Source organism: Buteo buteo, chromosome 9, assembly GCF_964188355.1.
Source record: "Buteo buteo chromosome 9, bButBut1.hap1.1, whole genome shotgun sequence".
Taxonomy (NCBI): Eukaryota; Metazoa; Chordata; class Aves; order Accipitriformes; family Accipitridae; genus Buteo; species Buteo buteo.
Window position 1 is genome coordinate 7,959,416 of NC_134179.1, and position 25,954 is coordinate 7,985,369.

Consider the following 25,954-nt stretch of genomic DNA (forward strand, 5'->3'; position numbering starts at 1 on the left):
AGCATCTCCCCTATTATGCAGAGGTATTGAAAACTGGCCGGGTTTCTTCCCCTTGGTTGAAATGGCATGAGATTACCTTCAGGCTTCCTTTCAGAAATTCCTCTGGCATCCTGATCATTCGATGGGGTAGGAGACGGCCCTGTTTCTGCAAAAAAATCAACATTTTTTTCATTCTTCCTCAAATAAATCCCTTCCTGACTACTTTTGTTTGCAGCCTTTACAGGATTCCCCCTGCAATGAAGGCAAAGCACAGGTGAACTGCAGTGATCTGGATGTCCTGCAGGACGCATGCAACCTTTGGCTAATGTGCTGGAGGCTCCTGTGACATCCGTTGCACGGGTTTCTGCCCTTAGCACTGATCTTGGTGTCCCCTTGGGTTATTCTGGAGCTCTTTGTTGGAATGGAGCTAGCGCGGAGCCTCCTCGAAAAGAAAGAGGGATGCGCAAGGAAAGGGCTTTGGGGCCAGTTTGGTTTTATGTTCTGGTCTGGATTAAACTCTGAGCTTGTTAAAAGTAATTACGTTTATATATGGGGGCTTGACCCATGTTAGGCCAGTCAGTTCCTTCAGTGGGCAGCAGCAGATGGCTAGAGAGAAGAGTACTGGCAGAAGAACATGTCATGCATCATAACCTTGCGGCTCCCGGCAATTAGTGGCTTCGGGTCTTCACGTGCTGGAGTGCGTCCAGACATTTGCATTTAAGACCTGCTGTTGGACCTGAACTCGGGGTAGAAAAGGCAGTTGCAGAGCAAACTTTTACCCTTGAGCTTCCCCTGCTTCAAGCTGATGACCTCTTGGCCGATGGGAGAGCATGAGCAGGAGGAAGATCCTCTTGTCTTCGCGGACAGGCAACTTGATAAGAGCTCCTGCGGACGTGGGCTTGGCTGCTTGGGAAACATGGACTGCTACAGTCAGGCCTAATTGATATGTTCTCAGTTGCTTTTCTAGGTTACGGGGTTTGCAGTCAGAGGGAAGGACTCCTCCAGACTGCTGTTGGGGCACTTCCACTGACCACGACATTACCTTGCAGGCATGCCAGCTGCCGAATCTCCAAAGTGGTGGTGATCAGCACTTGCTGCTCGTCCTGTGCTCGCATGGGGGGTGGTCACTGCTTTTCTTGCAGCCGGAGAGGCATCACTCTAGATCAGTTAGCTGCGTTGCTTGCTCAAGTCTCTGCTCGTCCATTCTCTCCCCGTAAGTCCTGCCTGATCCCAGCGAGGGCTCAGCAGATCCGTCTCTTTGGAACATCAACAGGACACAGGAAAATCTTTTTCTCAGCAGATGTTGTATTTCTCTGCACTTACTGTATCCAACTCAAGCATGAAATGTGTTGGGGAAGGACAGGAGGATGATGAATGGAGCCTTCTCAGATAATGAGGTATTTTTTGTCTGACTAAATTTCAGAGTACAGAGAGATAATTTTTCTTAAGATGCACCTCAAAAGTTGTGGGGTTTTTTTCAAGGAAAAAAGAAGTAGAAAACAAAAAGCCTGCACAGTTTGCTAAGTGCGGAAGGGAGGGGTGGGACATCTGTCATCATGGGAAACTATTCCAAATGCAGCCTGCAAAAGGGAACAGACCCTGAGCCACATGTAGTTTGTGCCCTTGGAGGCGGGCGAGCTTGCAACAAAAAGAGGCATCCTCCAAGGTTACCCTCCCTACGGTTAGCCCAGCCATTCTTCAAGAAGAACATGCAGCCGCCGCTCCTCGCACGCTGCTTTGGGGCTGCGGTGGTGGTTTTTGTAAGGCTCCTCCAGGAGAGCTGGGGGCGCAGGCAGGGTGCGGGTTCAGGGTGGTGGGTGGCAGAGAGGAGGAAGGCGTTTCTTCCCCTGGGGTTCCTTCATTCTCCCTCCCAACTGTTTACCTTTTCTCCTTTTAAGGTGATTTTCTTAAAGCTGGGTTATGTCAAATGCCTTTTGGTAGGTGAGGACCTTAAGTGTCACTGACAATCTGGAGCGTTTGTACTTCGGCTTATTTGGAGGTGTTGCCCAAAATGTGTATTTTATTGACGTGTTCTCCTCTGCGAAAAAAAGGAAGGAAGGTGCAGAAATTTAAGTCTGCAAAATGACCCACTTCACTCTGTTTTAAAAAACAATTCATTTGAACATTGTCTTCTGTGTTCTAGTTCAGAGAAAATTGCAGACTTTGGGGTTGTTAAAGTTTCTCAGTCACTTCAGGAAGATGTTTCTAAATGGCTGTTGGCCTCCTTCCCCCCAGGCTGGGGTTGTTCCAGCATTCCTCAGCCAGGAGGAAGCAAGCAGGCAGTGCTCTTGGAGGGGGACAGGCCAAGCAATTTCAGACTCTTCACAGGGTGAAAGTGTGGGGTTTGTCATAATGGTTAACCTTGCAGCACTGGCGTACCCCACGCACGTGCAGCACTGAACCTTCTGTCACCTCAGCCAAGATTTAATAAGGCAATTGTTCGCTGTGCTACACCTGATTTTTCTTGCCGCTGCCTTGTTCTCTCCCTGGTTGTTTCCAAGCATCGTCTCGGGTGCCGAGACTGTTCCGTCTCTGATTGAGAGGGAGGACTGGGTCTCTCGTTCCTTCTCTTGTGTAAGGGGGTGCTTCTGCTACAGCAAAATAATAGGCATACTGCATTATCTGATAAGCTGTCATAATACGTACCGATCGCTTGTTACTATACCCTAAGCTAAGCTTTAAAAATAACTGGCAAGTTCACAGCGTGGGTACTGGGAGGAACGATTGCTTTGCTGTAGTCAGCAAAACGGTGAGTAAGACAGGTTTGTGATGGATATTAACTTGTTCTACTAGTGGAGTAAGCTATTGGTCGCATGTATAACGTGGCGCAGCCTGACCCTTCATGAAGTTTTGAGATAAACTCTTTCACGTGAATGTAGGGTATGTCATTAAAAGAAATCTCTGCAAACAAGCACTCTGTAATATGTATGAATCCCTCCTGGTAATGCTTCTCAAAAGCAAACAGAGTTTGACAAATGGTGCCATGTACTCACAGTAACGATAACACTTTCATGCATGATTAATAGCCACGCCAGTGAACATATAACCCTGTGCAATGGGCGGCTACAATATGTTGCACGGTATTGGCTTGAAAATATCCCCTGATTCTGGCTGGAGTTGCTTTCTTTTTGTGATTCAGATCCGTCAATGAGGGCTGGAAGACCAGCGCATTGAGTGTAATTTTAGAAAGGAAATGAAGCAACAAAATGCATTAAAATATCATTAAGGAATTGAATGGAACCAGATATTCTCGGAGGCATTTAAGTTCAGCCTTTGTGGTACTTTTCCTTATCTCATTACGTGATACTGGAAGTGAAAGTGTCGAAGGCTTGATTTGGCATTTTCTCTGGGCTGTTTTTTGTTGCTTTTCAAAGTTATAATTCATTGCACATTCATTTTTATAATATCTACATGTGTGCTTTTAAAATACACACCGATGGAATCTGTTATGGCCTCTGCTGTTACGATGGGAGAATTTTTTGCGCCCAGTTATGTTCAAAATTGGCCGTATATGTATGCTGTTGCATCTCCAGTAATCCTTGCATTTCTATCGAATACAGCTATTAATTGCATAGTATGCAGTGAGGTGATTAACATCAATGTAATTTATCATCTGGAGAGTTCTAAAAACAAACAAATGACTTGTTTTGTTCAGTGAGGTGTTGACCCCTTCAGAAACTTTGATTTAAAGCTTTTTTTTTTTTTTTTCTTTTAGTAAATATGAAAAGCACCACAATCAGCCAAGTGTTCAGTTATTTGATTTTCTGGGGCATTAGCCACTCTTGTTTGTGACATTTCCCAGTTGGGTGCTCGTTTGCAAGCTCATTAATAAGGTTTTCTCGGAGGAATGTTGTTGGGAGTGAGGAGCACACAGTACAGCCTGGACTCTGCCTTTCGCAAGCATTAAGCAGCGACGTGCACTCAAATATTTACCAGGGAAGTGTTTGTACCACAATACCTGTCTGGCTTTGGCTTTCCTTTTCCTGCTACAAGCCAAGTGTTTAAATCCCTTTAGTTGAGGGCGAAGTTTGCAAAGTCATGTTTGGGGTCGAAAGGCTCTTCCAGACAAGTTGTGAACTACCGCTCATCCACTTATTCATCATTTTAAACATGGCGTCTATTCATTTAATAGATTTCTGTGTTTTGGCTGAAAGTCAGCAATGCAGACTTTTGTCCTTGCAAAAGGTGAGCAGAAGATACCCAGGATTGCTGGGTCTGGGTTGTCTCTGACACAGACTTCATTTCCTTATAAGCCAGCCTTCTTGGTTTTAGAATAAAGGTGACAGCTGTATTTACTCTTGTGTATAAATGTTAATGTTGCTGACTTCTTTTGATATTGAAGAGCGTACTGCTCCTGCTCTTCCCCTAGCATGCCAGTGTGGTAAGATACAGAAACTGCCAGAAGTCAGGTTATTTGAATAGTTAGTTTGGACCACAGAATGATGCAGAGATGAGGAGCTGGATAAAATAGTGCTCCTCTGAAGAAAGATGTATGCAGTATTATCTGGGTGATTTTGAAGCTGGAATTACCTAAAGCGGGCAGGAACTCTGCTTGGCCTGTGGGATCCTTCTCCTGAGGATGCCATCTGTCATCATTTTTGCCAAGAAGTGCACATCAGGAATTAATACAGTAATCGTAAAATGGATTTTAAAACTTGGACTCGGTACCTAATGTGACAGTGCAGGCAGGAGCATTTTCAGCTGAATCATTGAAAGAATCCATACTGTAGTTTTCTCTGCTGGCAAACAGTCTGGCGTTGCAAAAGACACCGATTGGCGTGCTGCCGTACCTCTGTCCCAGACCCACTGCAGGAGCATGTCTTTGTCTGCCGGGAAGAAAGCGGCCATGTATAGCCATGTGCAGTTTGCTTAATGTACATCTTTAGCTGTATTTGGAGCAGAGAGAGAGAAATCCTGTGCTGAAAATGTACCGAGGTCCTGGGTAGCCCCTCTTGCTGTGTGGCCTCTCCATAAGCAGCTGAACCGCCCAGGAGAACTGCAGCGTTGTCCGACGGTGCTTGTTCCCGCTCTGCGGCAGAGCTCTCTGAGCCCCAGCCTGCTTACAAGAGCTTGTCTTCCTCATTTGTGTTTTTGTGCAGTTTCCCCCCCCAAAGCAGCACATGGGAAGGCAGCTTTTGGCTGTCTTCCAACCTCAGCTGGGAGGGCATCGGCTGGGAAGGGTTCGCTGGTCTGGTGGTGGTGGTGGTTGGCAAGGGTTAGGAGTCACCTGGGTTTCAAAAAGGAAGCAGTGTTCCCCAAAATGTTTTTCCTGTGTTATTAATGACTGTTTTGGTGCAGGTTTTGTGTTTAGAGTGGACAGATTGCTGCATTGTAGGAGCCGTATCACTTGCACAGAGATTGCTGGAGGACCAGGAGCTGCTGTGGTGTGATGATTCCACTCTGGTATGATTGGCATGGCCCCAAAGAACATGTACCTCGAGTGCAATGCAGGTTTTCTATAGCAGCTTCTAGTAGCTCTTGTGCACAGTGAAATTACTGGATATGACCACAGTTACATTTACTGCATGTCATTTCCTCATTATGCATATTCTGACTGTATTTCAGGGGAGAGGCATGAGGGCGAGAATGTAACCACCTTTCATGTGCCTTCTTGCCTTTCCCAAGAAAACCAGCTTTTTATTTCGGCACGAGGTCATACTCCCAGATAACAGTCATGCCTACTGCATGTTAGCGTCCTTGCTGGCTGCGATGTCTGAGAATTTAGCCACAGGGTGGGTGGCTAGAGAAACCCGTGCCACTACCGCCTCCAGAGCACTTGCTGCACATCTCTAGGAGCTGCAGAGCTTATGCCAGCCGTTGGAAAGAGGCGCTTGTGGGGGGCTGGACGGTTGCCCTTGGCTTGGTTTTGGGTGCAGCCCCGCAGAGGAGCGGCGGGGTGGGAAGGGGGTGTGCGGCGCAGGTCCCGAGGCTGACCCAGCCAGAGCATCATGGTACCCTGGGCACATGAAGAGGTCACGCTTGCCAAATCTGTCTGGCGACAGGCTTTGAGATGGTGAGCTTGCCGGCCTTGGAGATCGTAGGTTGGCCTGATGAAAGGAAGTGGGTAGAAATAATAGGCTTAGGCTTTTGTAGGGCACTGGACTTGCTATAATGTTTTATCTTGGCCGATTAATGAGATCTAAGTATTATCGATGAAGCGCACATTTAAACGGATTAAGAAATCACTAACTGGCAGATCTCAAAGGATAGTCATTAGGGAGTAATCAGCAAACGATGGTATTTTTAGAGTGACTGCACTGGCCTGGGTGCTTGGCCCGATCCTGTTCAGTGCTCCCACAAAGCATTTGAAGTTCCTAAAAAGTCACTGTTAATAATTTTTTTGCTGATGGCACAAAAACTGGGCGAGCAGCTCGTAAGAGGAAGAATTGGGACAAACGCAGAATAACTTGAGTGTCTTGGTAGCTTCCAGACCACAGAGCTTTAAAGCTATGCAGCATCAGTGGGTGCAGCCTGGGATGGCCGGTGAAATCGGGGGGGGGGAGATGTGCCCTCCTGCCTTGTCACCTGGGCTCCGTCTGAGCCATCGAGCGCCTGCCGCTTCAGCACGATGCCTCAGCTGGAGGACTCTTCAGCATCTCTGTTGCTTGAGAAATTACAGTAGAGTTGTTTGGCGGGGAGGGGGGAAAGGAGGGTTTTTCAGCACAGGGTTGGGCTGGCGCGCACCGCGACTGACCGGCGGGGCGAGGAGCGGGACGTGCTGTCCCCTCCGGGAAGGCTGTGGTTCCCCCGCTTGCAGACACACAGTGCGCCTGTTGTAAAAGAAATCTCATCAAATGCCGAATGGGTTTGTAATAAGTTTTTCAAATTGGTTGCTGCTACAGCGTAACCTTTAGACTACTGGTATTTAACCTTGTGTATCACTCTTAGCTTTTGAATGAATTTAGCTTAATAAAGGTGCCTTATTAAATTACTAGGCTGGGTTTTTTAAGCTGCTAGAAAGAGGCATACTAGGAAATAGCTTTGGGTTGTTAGATCTAATTGGCTACTGGTAGAGTATGTAGCAGCTTAGATGCATAGATGCAAGTGTTTATTTTTATGTAGTAATCCAGTGGTATGATATTATGAAGTTCCAAGTCGAGGATTTCGGACTGCTGGAATGCGCTTGGTAGTAAAAACTCTGCTGCTGCTTGCCTTACGCCCTGGCTCACCATCCGAGATAGTCATTGCCCCAGATTATACAGCCGCAGATGCTGCGGCTAGAATGTGGCCTTTTTAACAAAGCAGCTAATAGGTGCCAAACTGCAAGTCCAGGCACTGAAAATCATCATGCCTTTACCAGTGTAGGCTACTAAATGTCACAGTCCTGTGTAGGAACAGAGCTCAGGATCCCACGGTGCTCGGCATTTTGCAAAGCTTTGCTACCAGAGTCCATAATCTGAAGAAAATATACTGACTTTGAGATGGGACTCTTAGCAGCAGAAGTAGAACTTAAGATTCTCTACAGGCGTGTCCTGGAAAAAAAGGCACACGCACACACACACCCCAATTCTTGGTTGAAGCGTAAGAGAAATTTTTTTTGTATACCATAAGCCTGATGAGAATGTCAGTTTTCCCAAGTGCCCAGCCATCCTTCCGAATCCTTCAGACTCATGAAGCATTTTCACAAGTGCCGGCTGTAATTACCGGCATGCTGGTGAGTCCTGCTTGGGAGGGACATTTACTGTGATAACTCCGTTGGGAATGCTCTTGTCTTCACGAGTGTGTGCACGTGTGCTAATAAAGCCCAGATTTCTATTGCAGGTGACATATCTGCGGTGTCCAGATCCAAGTAGTAGGGGTTCACTTTGCTGCTTTCATTTGTTTCATGAAGACTACAGGGCTGGAAAGCTGAAAGGGAAGGGCTTACCTCCTGTAGTTTTGGGAGAGCCTACTTAGTCTGCAGCTCATTCTCAGTACAGCGAGTCTTCGGTGTATTCCTCTTGATTTCCATAAGTAATTGTCAGCTGGTAAACAGCTCATTAGAAATACTGAAATTTATCTAATGAAAACAGGATGGGAGCAACAGGAGAGGCAAGCCGCAGATGATGTTGTGCAGAGCTTTCTCATCACAGGGTGCTGTAGTCCTGTTCCCATGTAAATTGGGCTGAAAAGGTTTTCTGCTCTTTCTACAGCACAGAGTACAATAGCATCCATGTTTCTGGCGTGGGCTCGTAGGTACTGCCGCAAAGCAAGTAATAAAGAGTGAGCAGATGGCCAGGGAGGTGGGAATTGTGAATGAGAGCGGTGAGCGTGAGCACAGCGTTTGAGATGCTGTTTGTGATTTACTTGCTGCATAATACTCGGGTTAGCTTGTCTTCCCGCGTTTATGCATTGTGTAAATGCTCGTGGCGGAGACCAAGCTTAGGGCAGTATTTCAGTGCTGCTTTTTGCCTTCCCATGCTTTTCTTGTGCATGCTTGTGCTGCGTCCCTCCCAGGGCTCCGAAGCCTGGACCACCTTGGCTGGACCCGCGCCTCGCCGCGATGGGGGACATGGGGGAGCCCGGGTACGCCGGGAACGGGTCTGCCTCCGGGGTTTGGCTCGAGGGCACACTCGGAGGCTCTTTCACCCTCCTACAAAGGACCTTTTTTAGCTCAGCTCACGCCTGGGCCTCACCCTGGTTGCTTCCACATCTTCATTTCACACGTGCAAAGGATTAGGTGTGTTTTTGGGCACGCTGAAGTCACCCGCATCTTCAGTGGAATTGGGACTCTGCACCTCGGACGCATGACACCCCCGAAGCCTCACACTCCCCACACGTCTGCCGTGGTTTCCAGCCGGCAGAGACGCCCGAGTTTCATAGCTGCGAGGAGCATCTGTAATGGGGATTAGTTTATAAAATGTTTGTGGTATAGTCATCTCAGGAGAGGATTTACCGGTGTAGCTTATTCCATTACTGAAAATTATGAGAGTTTAAATTGGTTAAATCCTGACATGGATTTTTTTTTTCTAATCTCTATTATTCCATAGGAAGCATGTTAATGAGTTAAACACAGTTAATAAAATGCAGCAAGCCAATATTTTTGGTAGCAGTTACTCTCAAAGGAAATAGAAACATTTAAATGGTTTCAACTTTTATGCATACTGATTTTTTTGCCTGCCTTTGTTCCTTACAGTTGAGTAAATTCCTGAAAAATATATATGGCTTAATGGCATTTGTAGCGTTGAATTGATTTCTTGCACTGATAACATTTTAGCTACAGCTTAGATGGCGTTTTTAATCTGTGTTTCAGTTGTAGGGGGTAATGAATTTTTTAATTGTGGACTCTAGGTTTGTGGTATGGCTTTTTTTTTTCCCTGCAGGGTCTTGCTAAAGTGTTTTTGAGTTGGCTGCCTAACTAGAAATGCTTTAACTCTCTGTGTTTATTTTAGGATTTAGAAGAGCTTCGTTCGGACAAAATAAAACCTTCTCTTGTTTAAACAAAAGCAGCAGCAGCTGTGACTTCTTTTGGTGTTTCTAACAAGCGTCTCTTGTAAAGCCCAACATATCAATATGCGTGGACACCAAGCATTGTCATACAGTAATATATGATACACAGTAAAACCTATCAGTTCTGAGCACCACAGATATCTCTGGTGTCACCTCGGTGTGAAGGCAAATGAGTTCCTTCGAGCTTGAGCGAGTTCAGAGATAAACTCTGGTGCAGCAAAACGTATTTCCCGGGGAAGCGCGGCGCTCTGGCCGGCGTGCGAAGCGCTGCCAGCTCCACCTTCGCCTGCTGCCAGCCACTTCGGCTGGGAGCACACGCCGCGCTCAGGCCCGGCAAACGGTCAGGCAGACGGCACAGAGGGGGCCGAGAGGAGAGCGGCGGCGACCGCCTCTTGCTGTGGGCGCGCGCAAATCTGATCCGGTGTGACGCGACGGCTTACGAACTGATGTTTTTGTCCTGCAGATAAGCCTCAAGTGCGGGTTTCTCAGAATTACCCGGTGCAAGGCCTCACCAGAGAAGGGGAGCCACTTGAACTGACGTGCGCAGCTTTTGGAAAACCACAGTAAGTTGGACGCTTCGCCAGGCTGGACCAGGTTGTCCGGCGGTGACGGGGTCATGCCGCAGAAGCACGCGGACGTTGGTTGGCCTCTGTTGCCATTGCAGACGCTCGATATGCCATTCTCTGCTGCGAAGATGATGTAACAGTGTGAAAGAGAGAGATGCTTTCTGCACTTGAGCATCTGCTGCGCAATTAAGACGTCTATCTTGATTTGCATTTATTCCCATATAACTAACAGCTGAGGGATTTCCACTCAAAGAGCTCCTATGAGAGCTCTTGGCGGCCACTATGCAGCCAGCCCTCAGGTGCAGAAGGGAAGGGCCCCACAACTGTACGCCTCTTCCCCCAGGGAATGGCAGGGGTGGCAAGCGGTTGCAATTAATCTGCAAGAGCAAGGTCAGGGGCCTGTGTATTGAATCCCAATGAGGTGCCAGTACGCAGAAGTAAGCCCGGCACCAAAGAACGGAGCACTTGTAAAAGTGGAATGGATCCCTAAGGTAAGGCAGTCTGTCTTTCTGCTTGTATAGACTCTGAGATGATTTTCCTTCCTTTTTGGTGCCCTGTGTGGTTTTTATGAAATGCAAGTTTTATTCTTTCTCCTCTTCTGGCCATGCCCTTGAGGCTTTCTTATGTAGTCAAAGAAATTTATGCATCAGGAAAATCCTGGCAAGGGAGGGTAGATTTTCGTCCACACTTCCATTGTTGTTCTGATTTAAGTTTTGTCGAGTTTTTTTTTTTTTCTCTTTTAATACTTCCTCTTCCACTTGGATTTATGGCTGTCAAGTATTTACTATCCTTTTTTATTTTCGTCATGTTCATAAGATGTCTGCAAACATCCCTGAAACCTGTCAGTGTCTCCTTGGTAGCGTGCCAGAGCTAAGGAGTTCCTGCAGGTATAGTCAAACTGGAAGCCATCTAGTTTGACAGTTCTGCTGCTGTGGGCAGCGGCAGGCAGGGTGTGAGCGCTGAGCAGCGAGGCTTGGGGTACTATCATCCTTCACGGTAGTATACCTCCTCTCCTAGATTATTTTGTTGATTCCTGCTTCCCAGTTTCTTCTGCTCGGCACGAGGCTGACTCCTTACCCGTACATTAGAGACTGGCACGTCCCCTGCCGAGTTCCATTTTAGTATCTATTCCCTGCTCAGAGTCTGTCAAAGCCCCTTTGCATTCCTCCTCTCATGAGTAACTGCTGTTCCTCCCGTTTGCTATCATCTGGGAATTTAATGAATAGGCTTCTTTACTTTTTTTTCTTCCAGGCTATGAATAAGACGTACACATGTTAAATAAGACAGACACATCTCCCCGGCAGCATGCCACTTAAAGTTACGGTGATGCTAGTAATGTGCTAGGAATTCACTTATGTAGGTCACTTCACCTGTGTCTCTCAAAGTGGAAGAAAAGATACAGGAAAATAACGGGCTGTGTTGAGCTCGATGTTTTTAAAACAAAGATATTTCATAAAATCCTTTACAGAGGTTTAAGACAAACAAGGACGTTTCTCCAGTTAACCAAAATCATTTCTCTGCAAAATTTGGCAACTTCACCGTGGGGGGAGGGAAGCTCGGAGGAGAACAAAAGACCAGAGAGTAGAAATTTCTATTCTGGTATTAATACGTTGTTAGATCAGACACAGCCGCCCCCCCCAAGACTATGACAAAAGTGGGAAGATACTGAAACAATCGCTTTTAGGAAATGTGGGGTGACACATGTCTATGAGAAACAGGCTGCTGTGTAGTGCGCGCAGCGTGGGAAGTCTCGGCACTCCAAAATCACAAGTAGCCCTTTGAAAACCGTAGCCGGGAGCATCCAAACCCTTTCCACCCTTATTGAGATTCAACTGCAATTCTGCTCTCTCAAGAGCTTCTGCTGCCCATGCCGTGGCTTGTGTGCTGACAGTTCAGAAGCGGGGAGGAGAGCGCCAAGCCCTCGTCCAAAACCAGATGTCAGCTTTGTAGCAGGCAGCTGGTACCCAACTGGTTTTGCTCAGTGTTGTATCCATCCCAGTAGTGTGGCTGGGATGTTGAAACTTCAGCAGCTTCTACCTCATGACAGTAGTCTACCATCTGGGCGCTGGGCAAAGCCCGAGCTATGAGATACCTCCAGCAGCACGAGCTCCCAGCAAAGGCCGACTTGCAAACTTTGGAACTAGGCAGGCTGAAGACTGTTGGACTGCCTAAAGCTCCCCTTTTAAGAGCTTATTGTTGAGTCACCCTGAAAGAAGCTGTGATTTTCTTGCTGGGGATGGCTGTCTCAGGAGCACCTGACCTGTCCCCTTACTGCTGCTTGAAGACTATAGTAATAATAAAAAAATTAAAAAAAAAAAAAAAAAAAAGACACTCCCAAGCCCCACAGCACTCGCTTTCTTTACTAGCTCTAACAAAACATCCTATTTCATTCCCTGAATGATGTAAACCTGATACTCCTTTTGGTTCTGTTAGCAAAGGGATGCAGGAGAGAGGCTGCCGGTTGGCCAGGCGGGACTGGGGGAGAGGAGAAAGGTGTTCCTCTCTTCTAGCATCTGCAGCGCTCTTAGTGAGCGGCACGGCCACTGCGGAGGTAAACAGGTCCATCGCCTAGCTTTGTGGAAGGGCTCACGTTTGACAAAATTGTACTCGTTCTGCCACACGCTGTCCAGATCTGCACTCAGAGTACCCTGTGGATGCTCATTTAGTCCATAGCCTCAAAGATTTCAGGTTTACGGAAAAAGCGAATGATTAACCACTAATGACCTTTCTTCCTGCTTGCATTAGTGTTTTCCGAAAATTTAAGGTCTGGATACAGTTTCCTGTTGGGTTAAAATAAAGTTAAATTGAGGAAGCCCGACAGCATCTGGGCTTGAGTAGTGCAAAAAAGTATGTGTTATTTCTTTACAGTTTTTCTTGGTTTGGGCTTTCTGTCTGTGGATGAACTATTGAAGATGCCATCTTTACCATAGGAAAATAGTAATGTGCTTGTTTCTTTTTCTCCCTCCTCTGTAGGCCTACGGACATGAGGTGGTTAAGAGTAGATGATGAGATGCCTCAACACGTTGTAGTGTCTGGTTCAAACCTTCTCATTAGTAACCTAAACAAAACAGATAATGGTACATACCGCTGTGAGGCTTCAAACGCGGTGGGGAAATCACATGCGGATTACATGCTGTTTGTATACGGTACGTGAGAAAAACCACCGTTCTTCTAGACTCATTTACACATAATTGCAACATACCGCGCTCTGAAAGCTTTGACAGAACTTAACGTTTTGCTTAACGCAAGATTTACAGAGAGCTCCCAACACGTCTACGTTATACCGGGCTGGGGTAGGGGCTGGAAAACCATTTCTTTTGCTTCTGTAACTCTCGGTGTCGTGCATCGGGTGCAGAGCCTATTCCAGTGTCCGGTGAGCTCCTTCCTCCGGAGCTGTGCTTGTGGGCTTGCCGCAGCACTCACGTGCTGTCAGGTGAAGCCCAAAGAAAAGCCAGAGCAGGGACACAGGGAGAACTGCGAAGTTCTCTGGCCTGACAGTTCTCCTAGGATTTCTCCGATAATTCCTTTTCCTTTTTGTAATAGCTTCTCCAGTGTCTTCGGCAATGGGCTGGGGCTGGGGGTGGGGGGCGGATTCCCAGTCTTTCGTTAGCAAGTTAAATTACCGAAGAATCAGCCAGCATCCCCAGATAGTTACAAACCAGTAAATAAACTGGAGGAATGAGATGCCTCAAACCTATCTGTGGCGGCTGAGCAGACACTAAAACATGCCTCAGCATCTTTTTAAAGCACTATTAAGTACCTACTTTAATTCGTCCGTTCCTCTGCATTATTTTGCCGTTGCTTTAAACCTTGTGCTCCTTTCACGAGGCGTTGCATATAATGAAGATTCAGTAGGCACTTCAAGAGTGATCCCCCAGTTTAATTATGAGCAATTCCCTTGGGCTGCATATTTAAACTTTATCCGTTAAGAGTGGTTATTGCGTGGCTGGGCTGAGCTTGTGGTGGGTATTGCCTGTTACTCGGATGGGACAGTAACGTGCTTTGGTTTGAAGTTCATTCATCAGCCGCTTGAAGCTCTGCAGTCCAAATTCTCTTGTACTTGCTCTGATCCAGACAAATAGTTGAGAACCTCATCTCGCCTGTCCAAATGCCGCTTGCACATGAGCGATTTTAAGCCCAGTCTTAGAAACTTGCCCCAAGGCTGAAGATAATAGCAAAGCTACAGCTTTGAGCTGAAATTGAACTCATCTACCACATCATATGGGTAGTTTTCTAGTGCCTACAGCTCCAAAAGACTCCCATTTACAAAATGAAGTCAGATACGCGTTTATGATGGAATAATTGGTATGCTCATGGTATAAAAAAATACCTCATTTACATCCATGTTTAGAGAAACAACTAACATTGTGGAGAATAAAGAAGTTGAAATAGGGCACAGGCAGTTCCCCATGAGCTTAAAACTTGGGGAAGCCTACTGCCATAAAGCAGTTGTAGATGAGGTGGTTTCCTTCCTCGTATAGTTTTAGGTACCTCTTTTGGCCCAACTGACCGCTAGATGAACCCTCACCAATGTTAGTGACCTGGGATTTAGAGCTTGTAGCAGCTCTTGCACTTGTTAGTTATTCTGCGTTTTGGATGTGGGCGAGAACTAGACCACACAGGACTTGTGCAGTGCTGTTCCCCCTCAGGATTAAATCCATGGGAGGAGACCTGAGCCAGTATTATTTGAAAGCAGATGTGGGTTCCCAGGGGATGTAAACCTGTGGACTCTAGTTCAGGCATCCAGCAGACATTTTGGCCACTTTTCGTGGTCTCTCAGGAGCTCGTGGGCAGATAATGGTTTTACATCCCATCATGTCCAGTTTCTGCACGTTCGGGAGCGTCCTGGTAGGATCTGGCACTCTGGACAGCATAAAGAATCCTTTTAACCCTGAATTTCAAAAGGAGAAGTCCAGAGCTGTTGGTGTGGAGGAAGCAGTTGGGCTGTGGCGTCACCTGAAGCCTTCGGGTACAGAACCTAACTCAAGCTGTCACTGAAGGCAAGTTCCACTGCTTGCCCAGAGTGTGCTGGTCTTGCCTCACTTGTCAATGGCAAGCATTTACGTCTCCAGCCCCTGCCACCTTTCCCCACTACAAGACAGCAAATATTAGAGGCAGCACTGGAATCCATGTCCTTGCAGACACGTCTCTGTAGGCATAGTGTGAAAGTTGGTGGGAGGATGTGCCTCGCTGCTTGTCCTCTGCCTCACTGCAGACGGGGCCAGCTCTCACCGCTTGTCAGTGCAGAGCTCCCGCAAATCACGTTAACTTGGGAACTGGGGGAATTACAGACACTCCACACCCGAAGTGTCATCGGGGAGCAGCGGTAGCCACAGCAGAGCCGTGGCCTGACACACCTCCTCAAGAGGCAGGGCTGGTGTAGTCCCCATACCAAAGGCATACACATGCAGTTAAATGGTTTTACATGCAAATGGCTTCCAGCAGCCAGGGCTTGCAAAATAACTGCTGCTGAGCTGTGCTTAACACACCTTCCTCTGCTGCGCACATGGTATAAGGATGTCTAAGTGAATTGGCACATTCCGAAGGCATGTTCATTTTTAAAATTTGTTCATGCTTTTCCTCCCCGTGGCAGTGGGCAGACACGTTTGCTAGAAACTTCCAGTGCAATTAGCACACAATATTTTATTTTGCTTTTATCGAGGAAGTGTCTGCTGCATGGCATCATCCCCATGCAGTTTGGTGAAAGGCCAAGGACTTTCTTCCCCTGGTTCTGCTGTGCTTCAGCTGTTTCAGTCTCCATTGCTCCTGGGGAAACAAATGTATTAGGAGTGAGTAAGGAGTGCCCTGTCGTAAGTGTAGGGACCGGGATGCGTCGGATGTATGGGGAGGACAATAACCGCTTATAATATAACTGCAAATAAGTGCTGCACAGCGAAGCGAACTCCAAAGTAATGTTTCTTAACTTTTGGGAAGTTGTATGGAATATAATAAAGGTGCAGCATATAATTAAAGTTCAGATGTCTTAATTAGGGAATCTGAGAGAGCTCACTTGGAGATAAAAGAGTAGCAGATGTGTTGGTGATGAAAAGTTGACATGCTGTAGAGGAAACCTAAAATCAAAAGCCCATGAAATGTTTCATGCTCTATTATTGCCGAATGAATCCCTAGTTCAAAGTCTTCCCAACTACTTAGCGCATTCAGTTTGATCATCTGGGCATTGATACATATTTTTTCTTTTACATCTTCTCATATCTACCTTCTCCTGCCCAATAGTTTTGATGAGGATGTGCCCCTGTACGTAACATACGCGCTGTGAAGAGCAGCAGAGGTTTGAGTCTCAACAGATCATGTATGTCCGAGAAATGGTTATCAGTCACAAAGAGAAACATCACCGTATCCGTGTTTCTCATTACCACTGCCCTAGTAGCAAAAACAAGAGCATTCAGCTGAAATGGTCAGAAAAATACTGACCTTTTTTTTTATTAAAAGATCTTGGTGAAATTCTTCATACCTTGAAATTTATATTAAGTAACGATGTTCTCATTTCCTTCTATTATTACTATCTTTGAAGTAGTTTTTAACATCCTGCTGCCATGTATTCATAGGGGAAGAATAGCAAAGTGAACAGCTCTGGGAAGAAAGTGAGATATATTCATGTGCTGTTGATATTTAGCCTGTTATGCACAGCAGAGCCACTCACACAAACCTCCCACCTGGATTTTCAAACGTATATGTAGAACACCAACAAAGCACCACCGTGTCTCTCTTTGTACATGTAAACTGTTCGTTTTGTCATGGAAAGCGTGCAGTTTATTTTTCTTATGCCTCTCCCATTCCATTTCTCTCTCTCTCATTGACTAATTTATGCTGGGTTTTGTTTATTTTTTTAATTTTATTTTTTTTAGCATTGTAGAAGGCAAAAAGGGGGGAGAGTTTTGGGGCCAGATTCTCCAGCTAGAGTAAGGCTGTGCACAGCTCCCAAGACACGGGTTGAGCACGAAGCCATGTCCAGCTGCTGAGGATCTGGCCCACTGTCCTTAAAGCCAGCTGGGCAGTCACCATCTGGTTTTAGAGGAGGAAAGCCATCCGACAGCTGTGCTGCTTCTTAGCGTCCTTGTTTTTCTCTGATCACGATTGACCGCTGTTGTGTTCTGCTTGTTTTTTCTTAATTTGCTTTTTTATTATTTTCCTTTTTATATTTTATCCAGATCCCCCCACAACTATCCCTCCTCCCACAACAACCACCACCACTACCACCACCATCCCTACCACCATCACAGGTATGGTACCTTCATAACCATTGGAAATGTCCTGAATGTTTATTGTCTTTTATGTATGTAAGCAGAGCATGAAGCCTGGGGAAAAACAACAATCACTTGCATATATTTTTTTTCTCAAATACGCCCACCGTACAGCGCGAGTCCTGGTCCAGCAGTTCGACGAGTTGGACAGTCCTTACTGCAGGTGCTTCTGAAACGTGGGAATTGCCATGGCAGGAAAAGCTATCAGTTCAGCTACTGGTGGCTAATATTGGGTACTTTCCACCGAAGTCTACAAACAGCCTTAGAGCTCACATAATACAGGCAGTTGGTTCGGCCTCAACCCCCTCAGTATCAATTTCTGAGCAATTTGTATGCAGAAGCAGGACATTTGGTCTTCAGTAACTTAATTCACCTCATGTGACTTAAGATGCTTTTTTCTCATGCCTAGGTGTTTGGTCTCTCTGTGGTAAGCCCTCTACCTCCCTCTCCCAGAAAAGTGAATTCCACCAGTCTTTTTTTATTGAGTCGAACACCATCTCTAGGACCCTTTTTGAGGAGCTGGCTTTTAGCATTTTGAGTTTTTCCCTGTCTTGCGGGAAAAGGTGAATAAAAACAGCCAGCTGATCACAAGACCCCTCTCTCTTTTACACACATTTGTCATGCTTCTTCACTAGACCGGACTCTCTCCACTCATAAGGAAAGCCTTTCTGATTTTTTGTAATCATTTGCATTGTCATTTTTCTGATCTTTTCTATTTCAACTGCTGCTTTTGCTTTTGCTTGCCTTTTTTTTTTTTTTTTTTTTTTTTTGAGGTAGAGGTGACAAGCCAAAGGTGAGAACGGACCATTGAATAGCTAATGGCATAATGTTTATTGTTGCTGTAAACCATCCCCTGTGTAAATGCCTTCACTTTTTATTTGCTTTTATGACGTTGCTCAGCTGACTCTAACTGTCGTGCTCGGGGTGTTTTGTGGCTTCTTTCCTTCTGAGGTTTTTGCAACCAAGTCAGACTCCGCTGGCACGGACAAGCAATCGAAGCCTTTCTCCCAACGTGCCTTAATGCACACTGCGTGTGCGCTGTCTGCCATCCACCATCGTGTTGTCCAGACGTTGCCATTCTCCGTCTTCCTCTTTCCAGGTGGTTATCAATAAAACCGAACTCCAGGCACCCAAGTTTGGATGCTTGAGACGCTCTACCATGAACGCTTCCCCATTTTGCGGTTTGATCGCTTTATTTCAATTCTGTTTTTAATTTCTTAACTTAACCAGCTTTCATTTCAGAGTAGGTTTCAAGCTTTGTCAAAGTCTGCTTAAGAGCCGTTTGCAGAGAAACTCGGTCCCGTGTGTCTCGGTGTAAATGGACACGCATACAGTTTTCTTTTGTTTTACGGTAATTTGTTAATGCTTTCAGTGAATTTGGGAAGGCTAAAAGGAAGAATTTGTCTTGATGCTCGATCGATCCCGTTAAGTTTACGTCGGTGCCTGCCGATTCGAATGACTGTCCTTTTCCCGGGAACTGGATTATCATCAGCCTGTTGTTTGCGGGATTGCCCTAGGACTGGCTTCCAAAGCGTGCACGCTATCCTCACCTGCCATTTCAGGCTCCAAAGCAGTGGTTGTTCCTAACAAATAGCAGTTTTGTTGTTTGCTCTTCCACTGCAAGCATTGCAACTAGTGAATTTTCAGTAGCCTCTGGGCTTCTGGGCTCTCCTCCGCAGTAGTTTCCTAGCTTTTTCTTACTAAAAATAAGGAAGGGAGGCGGGTGGTTCTTAAAGTCAGAAATGGCTATCACTAGGCCCCCTGTCCAAGCTGGTTTCAGGTGCAGCTGTGGTCTAGCTGCTGCTGTTGTGTTGCCCGGGTTTGGTAGTGGCCCCAGCAGGCTTTGTGCCTCGCTGATGAGTCGGTGATACCCAGGAGTTGCTCAACACCCCCACAGCTACAGCTGGGCAGTGATCCTCGAGGCCGTGGCTCTAGCTGTAAGAAATCACTGTTGAAGTCCTCCTGCGGGTTTGCTTTGAACATGGAGATGAAGGGGTGATGATGGTCTTCCGGGAAGGGAGGACCTTCTGGCGTGGCATTTTCCCAGCTGTTTCTCCTCGGTAACTTTCCATCGGAGCAAACCATTGGCCCGAGGATTAGCGCGGCACTTTGTGAGGGTGCTGCACTGGAGGGAGGTACGACTGCACTGAGAAAAGATTAGACGCACACAAAGATGCGTTGACCGGCAGCTCTTGTGCCAGCAGAATTGTGGGTTGCTCTTTTTATCAGCCTAGAAGTCCCTTGGGATCAGGAGTGTGTGGCTGTCCTATGTTTTTCTCTCAGCTTTGTTTGCAATGATGGCAGATCTGAAGCGCAAAGCTTGCTGACATCCTCTTGGCAAAACCTGGGTGGGTCTCCATTGCCTCCTTGACGCCTTTCACCGATTCGAGCAGTTACCGCTTACGGGAAGTTGGAAGAAGATTAGTTTGTGCCAATAAGAGAAATGTTTATAATCTTCCCTGACGCCGACCGAACGCTGAGTCTTCTTGATGTGAGTCTCCACATCTTCTGCCCACAAGTTTGGTATGCTTTTCCCACAAAGGACAGCGGAGGCTTCGCCTCCCGTCTTTGTGCAGAGCCGCACATGTGTATGTTTTCCAGGCAGCAAGCAGGCAGTATGAAGCAGCAGAAACTTTTTCTCTTCAATAGCTAAGAGACTTGGTAGCTGGAAAAAATTAGGTCAAATTAACATAATCTCTAGAATTACATAGCATAGTAGTGTTGAAACACTTTTTAAAGCCTCAAGAGACAATCGGTACCTTAATTCCCATAATCACCAAAACGTTGAAATACTCTTCTAGTGTGACATAAGTGCTTTGGTAGCAGACGGGGTGTTTCTTGTCTCCACTGGCAGGCGGGGTGTGAGTCGTCTGCCAGCCAGCCGGGTTGAAAACCATTCCTTAGGATGAGGGGGACTTCATAGTATTTTATTTTGCCTTTTCCCCCTACTTCTTGTATAAGAGTGGCCTGGTTCATGTCCCCTGAAACCACAGAGTAGTTCTGATGAACAATTGTCTTGCTTTAATTTTAAAAAAAAAAAAAAAAAGGAGGAGAGGGACACCTGCACTGAAACAGTTTCTGTGTTCAAACTCGGGTTGTAGGTATGCCATCATCTCTAGCAGCTGCCCCTAGAAAATTATATTCTTGGAAGCAGTCCTTTTGAGTTACGGGAGATAACTTATTCTGGATTCATTTTTCCCTACTAAGACTATCCAGCAGAACGATCTCAGGGGCTGCATTTGCTACTCCACGTGCCTGGTAAGTTACTCCTTTTGTGCAAGTTCCAATGACGGTCATCTTTCTTCCCTGCTTACGCACAGTATTTCTACTCTACGTGTGTTCTGACGTGACACGTAAATGCGATCCTGTCCCAAAGAGTTTATCTGTGAGCGGTGGTAGACACTGCTCAGCAAGTATGAGCCAGAGCAATAGGTGCGGCAAATGGGGAGAGGACAGGGAATGCGATGTGCAGGCGTATGAGGGAGCACGGTCGTTACTTCCCCCGCTGGCAGCGTGCAATGTGCTCCCCCATGCGCTCCCAGTCCCTCCCCAAACCCACCCAAGTCCATGCCTGGAGCGAAGGGTCCCTTTTTCGGCCCCTCTTGCTTGACACATCCCAACCCTGTATCACTGCTGCCGTAGGCTTGACCTACAAAGGCACACTGAGCCGATAAAGCGGTTTTACAGCAGGGAGATTTGGGGGAAGCTCTCTGAAAAGCTAACCTGCTGCTTTTTTCCAGAAGGAAAAGCTGAACAGTGGTAAAGTTTCCAAAACAGCACGACCTTTAAAGCTTTTCCTCTGTCACTGTTGCTTTGCTTCAGTGTAGGTGCTTGAAAAGATTTCCTGCATGACAGTTTGATCTTTTTCTTGTATCCTCCAACTGCATTGATATTCCGACCATCGTTTGGCGTTTCAGCTGTTATCGCTGGCAAGCCCTTTTTTATCAGTTCAAATTGTCCTTGTGGCTTTGTTCATTAAGATGTACAATATGATACAGCAGAGCAAACTGCATAATTTGAATTACCCCTAGAGTCGTTGCTTGAAATGCTGCTTTTGGACAGCTGTTGTTTCCTGGGAGATAAAGGTTCTTAATAATAGCAAAGCCCTCATCTTTGGGCACAGTGCAGAGTGGAGCATTTTAGCCGGCCTTTTCAGGCATCGTTTTGCTGCCTTCTGGTCTTGCTTAGCACATACACCTCCGCGCCCCAGGATCTACAGTATTATTTGTACATGCAAATTTGCATTTATCACACTTTCGCTGCAGATGGATCACGCAGGTGTCTTGGCAACAGTTTCGGTGGAGACCTGGGGGTGCAACGCGCGTGCATGTTACCAGTATTTCAAGGCTTGCATTGAATGCTACTGATTCTGCAAAACCCCTGCTGTCCATCCTGCAGCAGTATTAACGGCAAGCTGGCAGATACCACCACAGCCTCTCTTTAATGCCATTTTAGACCCTATTTTAAAGCCCACGGGTCCCTTAGAGTGGGGGGGGGAGGGGGGGTCAAGGGAGGTGAAACATTTCAGGCAGCAGTTTTTAGCTTCAGAATTCCCAGAGATGCTGAAGCCTCCCCAAGAAACTCGGTTGGAAAGCCCCAAGCCTGTGCTGTGGAAACACCCTCTGTTCCTTCTTGAGGCTGGAGATTTTTATGAGCAGGAGTAAGCAAGCTCTGTTTGACTTGGCGGTGTTCGGAAGTCAGCGAGCCCCAGAGCAGGAGCTGTTCATTGATGCCAAGTCAGAATACCATGTCTCGACCGGGGCCACGGAGCAGCTGAGCTCTCTTTTCGCCCAAGTGGCCAAGTGCTGCCATGCCAGTGCTGGACGAGGGTGAATGGCTTCATGTCAGCTGGGCAAAGGCTGGCTGGGTGCCAGCTCTGGGTGCTCCATGAAAAAACACAGTTTTGCGCCATCTTAGCTACCTAAGAAATAATAGTGCATGGACTTGTGAAGTCTTTGAGAAGAAATAGCGTAGCAGGTTTTCAAAGCCTGGATTCACACACCAGAAGACTTCCTCAAAGGAGGGAAAATGATGATTTTATCCTCAGTAGAAGTTTGTTCTTTTCTGATTACAGCTGGTTGTGTGAAAACCTATGTTGCATGGGGTTTATTCCAACAGTAATCCAAAAAGGCAGTGGGCGGGAAGAATGCAATAACAGTCATTCTTTGCTCAAATTACCTTGCAGTAGGTTTGTGGGAGGTGAAGAGGCAGCGTGGGGATTACTCAAGTACAGATGCACCAGCAGAATCGCAGGCTGCGCAGCTCATCGGGTGCGGTTGCTTGTGCAGGTTACTGCTGGTGGTGGTGGTCACATGCAGCTTAATCCCACGTAGGAAATGGGTTCGTTCCCAGTCAAATCAGACAGTGGTGGTCTGCTCCCACCCGGCCGTCAGGGTTCTTTCATAGCTTTCTCTCCCCACTTTTCGAGCGGCCCTTTGGAGATGCCCACGCAGCAAAAGGGGAGATGGGCAGGTCAGCAGGAGCCACTGGGCACTCCTGGTTTGCTGCCAGCTTGCAGCGTGTCCAGGTGCTTGATGCTACCATGCAGGGACTCAGCCCAGTGATTTGTTCCCCCAAATTATTTATTATTTAACTTTTGCTTTCCATTGAAGCTTCTGCATGTCCCTGGTAAAATGTCAAGTCAATTTAAAGATGATACGGCACTCTTCTGACATTTCCGTCCAGGATGTGACCGCATTAAAGGGAATAAGAGAAGACAGACTAGCTGACAGGCCTGTTACAGAAAATAAAATGGAATAAAATTCAGCCTTTTAGTACCGTGTCCGGTCAGTAGCAGACACGGTACTGTCACGTCACCTGTTACTGGTGGCAAGGCAGCATAAGCGGAGCAGAAACCCTCATTTTGCTAGGCAGAAAACATGTACATTCAGGAGAGCAAGGGCAGAGACAGCTGGGCAGAGGACCTGTCCCCTCTCGGGCGACATGGGCTGGCTGGGGGTAGAGCACCGAAGGGGTCGGGGCTTGCATGGGGCTCATATGATGCCGGCCAACGTGGCGGGCCACCATCTGAACCCAAGGTCTTTTTGGTTTTGGCAGAGCAGTGGGAGCAAACGCCCCTGCCTGCACAGTGTGGTGTTGGCTTCTGCATGAAACTGTGGGCAGGTATGACGTTCACAAGGTTGGGATTTAAATAAAACCCAAATCCTCGCAGATCTTTATGGAAAAACATCAAAAGGCGTAGCCAGAGCTGCAGCGCTCATTTCGGAATATTTTCGTTCTTGTCACATGCAGCTTCCATACAGATTGTGATTATTTTTGTGAAACATCTGGTCTGCAAATCAAACTGTCTCTGGGGTGCATTGCAACATGCCTGTACACAAAAGCTTTCAGCGCAAGTTGGAATCGCTTTACAGAGGATCATCATAGAGTATCGTAATGCAAAGTACATTTTCATCCGTCCTTCCGAGGAGCATTTAGCAAGGGAGAGGCTTGCTGTGCTTTTGCGCTTGGCGCGTTTTTTGAGCAACTTTACCCCTCGGACCGCTCTCAGCAGTGTTACTGGAATGTAAGCTCTCTGCTGATGTCCAGCAGGTGTTTGTTCAGTGGGAATGATGGGATTTTTGTAGTGCTTTTTACTAGCCTTAAGGACCTGAAACAAAGCTGAAATCCTGTTTCTAATACTGCATGCTGGTCCCTAAGGCTGCTGTTGAAACAGCAGCATGAAGGAAATTTATGCTCGCCCTGGTCAGTAGATGTGAAGTAGTCTGGAAAACCAGGAAGAATAAGAGCTCCACAAGTCAGTGATCAGATCGGCTTTTGTTTTCAGTTCAGAAAGCAATTTAAAAAGTGATATATTGAATGGATATCTGTACTTATTAATACCTCTTTAAATTTTAAAAAAAAGTGTATTTTGCCATTATTTTGATGATGTGCTGTTGTAATTCTCTTTACAATAGCTGCGTGTTTCTAAGCTCCAGTGTATTGTGTTTCTGTAAGGCTGCAGAACTGCAGCTCAAGCATTCAAGTCGGTGAATTTAATTTTGCTGCTGGGGTTTTAATATTCTGCCATCATGCTTGTTCTGTTTGAGGCTGTGGACTAATTATGGACCAGTTTAAAGGGCCCAGTCTGTCACACTCTGCAAACAGTTTGAAGTTGGACAGAATCCATTTGAAAAAACGAGGAGGCTTAGCAATGGAGCTCGTAACTCAAGTAAATGTTGCCCAGATGCCTTCACATAGTAATTTTATAAATATGTGTATATATGTGTGTGAGTGTGTGTGTGCACGCGCACTCTTGTGTAGCTACCTAAGGAAGTGGTGAGTGCCTAAAACTTGGGTGTTGTTCGAGTTTTCTTAGCTGGCAGATAGCACCATCTGTATTGCGAGACGATGTGCCTTAGTGTCTTCATTCGAGAGCTGGCCACATTAAACTCTCTTCTTATGACGGACGCTAAAAAGAAATCACAAGTGAGAGAGAAGTGCAGCTTTATAGAGGGTAATGGTTCCTTTCTTGGATACCTTCTTTAATTATAAACCAGTTTTCTGGTGAATTTATGTACAAGTAGATTTCAAAAGACCGTTGCATTGGTTTACTTCTCCCCATACAGCACATTTCGTTGTCTTACTGATTAGAATCAGGAAGAGAAGCCTTTATCTTAAGATGGAAAGTACCGTGTTGAGCCTCTTTGTTTATGTGCTTTCTACCTCCTCTGCTTTCCCCCGTCTTGTAAAACAGCCCTCTTTTCAGCACGAACTTACCGTTTTAAATGATAAGCATCAACTTTGTGGGATTGGGTGATCTTTAAGGTCCCTTCCAACCCAAACCATTCTATGATTCTATGACAGCATGACTGCTCTTCTTCCCTATGGCTCAGGACCAGAATGGTGATTTTTGGTGATGGCAAAGCCTTTCATTGGCTTCATTCAACCTTAGTTAAGCCAGAAGCATATCAAGGACTTTCTTGTTGATCCCTATTTGAGGAGAAGAGATGATTTTCCTTCTAGGATGTGGGGCAGAAGCCTAATCTCCAGGGTGCCATATGTTTGGTCTGGTGTATAAACGTGGCTATTCTTGGAGGTAAAATAGAAGTCAAAGGCATGTACCTGGAATACAGGAAAGCACGTTTAAAGTTAGCCAGTCCATCTTAAAATTAGAGGTTGTCTTAGCAGCATCATTGCAGGGCCGGGGCTGTTCCTTCCTACGTCAGGCAGAATAGCAGTGGAGTCTGGTGTACGCAGTTTTATGTGGATTCATTAATTTTGTACCGAAGCAGCAGTGACAATTTTTCTCTCCTTTGCCATGCAACCACTGTAGTAGTGTGCCTGTGTCGGGGGGCATTCATTGCTTTGCTTTAATGTGAGATTATTCCTCTTCGGAGCACTGTGTGTATACAATCCTCCTTCTCAAAGAAGACTCTGGGATTGAAAAGGACTTCCAGAAAACTCATTCTAAACTTTAACTGGTCTGTGTTTCCTATTGCAACCATCCAAACCATTTGCTAATCATAACTTTGTCATTCCAGCTGCAGCCAACATGTTGTTTGACGTGGATATTTGTTCGCACTTACAACCGCTTGAGAACTTTATTTTTTGTAACCTGTTGGTCTCTGTCCCCAGACGGGGAAGCGAGATGCACTGTCCAGTTTGCACTGTTTCTTGACTAATATCTCTTCCAGCACGTGAATACAAGTTTGCTTTCAGCAGATTCTCTATTTAGTGTCAAAGCTGACGTAACTTTTTTTGTTTCAGGAAGACAGT

At 46.3% G+C, this 25,954-nt stretch overlaps 1 protein-coding gene across 6 annotated transcripts in view; it reads left to right on the forward strand.

Annotated features, from left to right (window-relative positions):
* Positions 1 to 25,954, forward strand: part of CADM1 (cell adhesion molecule 1) — a 171,609-nt gene that overhangs the window by 124,225 nt on the left and 21,430 nt on the right. For 5 of the 6 annotated variants that reach the window (XM_075035177.1, XM_075035178.1, XM_075035180.1 and 2 more), the window contains exons 6-8: positions 9,872 to 9,971; positions 12,948 to 13,120; positions 17,144 to 17,215. In XM_075035177.1, the coding sequence (XP_074891278.1) occupies positions 9,872 to 9,971; positions 12,948 to 13,120; positions 17,144 to 17,215 (345 nt within the window). The remainder of the gene's footprint in view (positions 1 to 9,871; positions 9,972 to 12,947; positions 13,121 to 17,143; positions 17,216 to 25,954) is intronic. The other variant, XM_075035182.1, reaches the window with a different exon arrangement.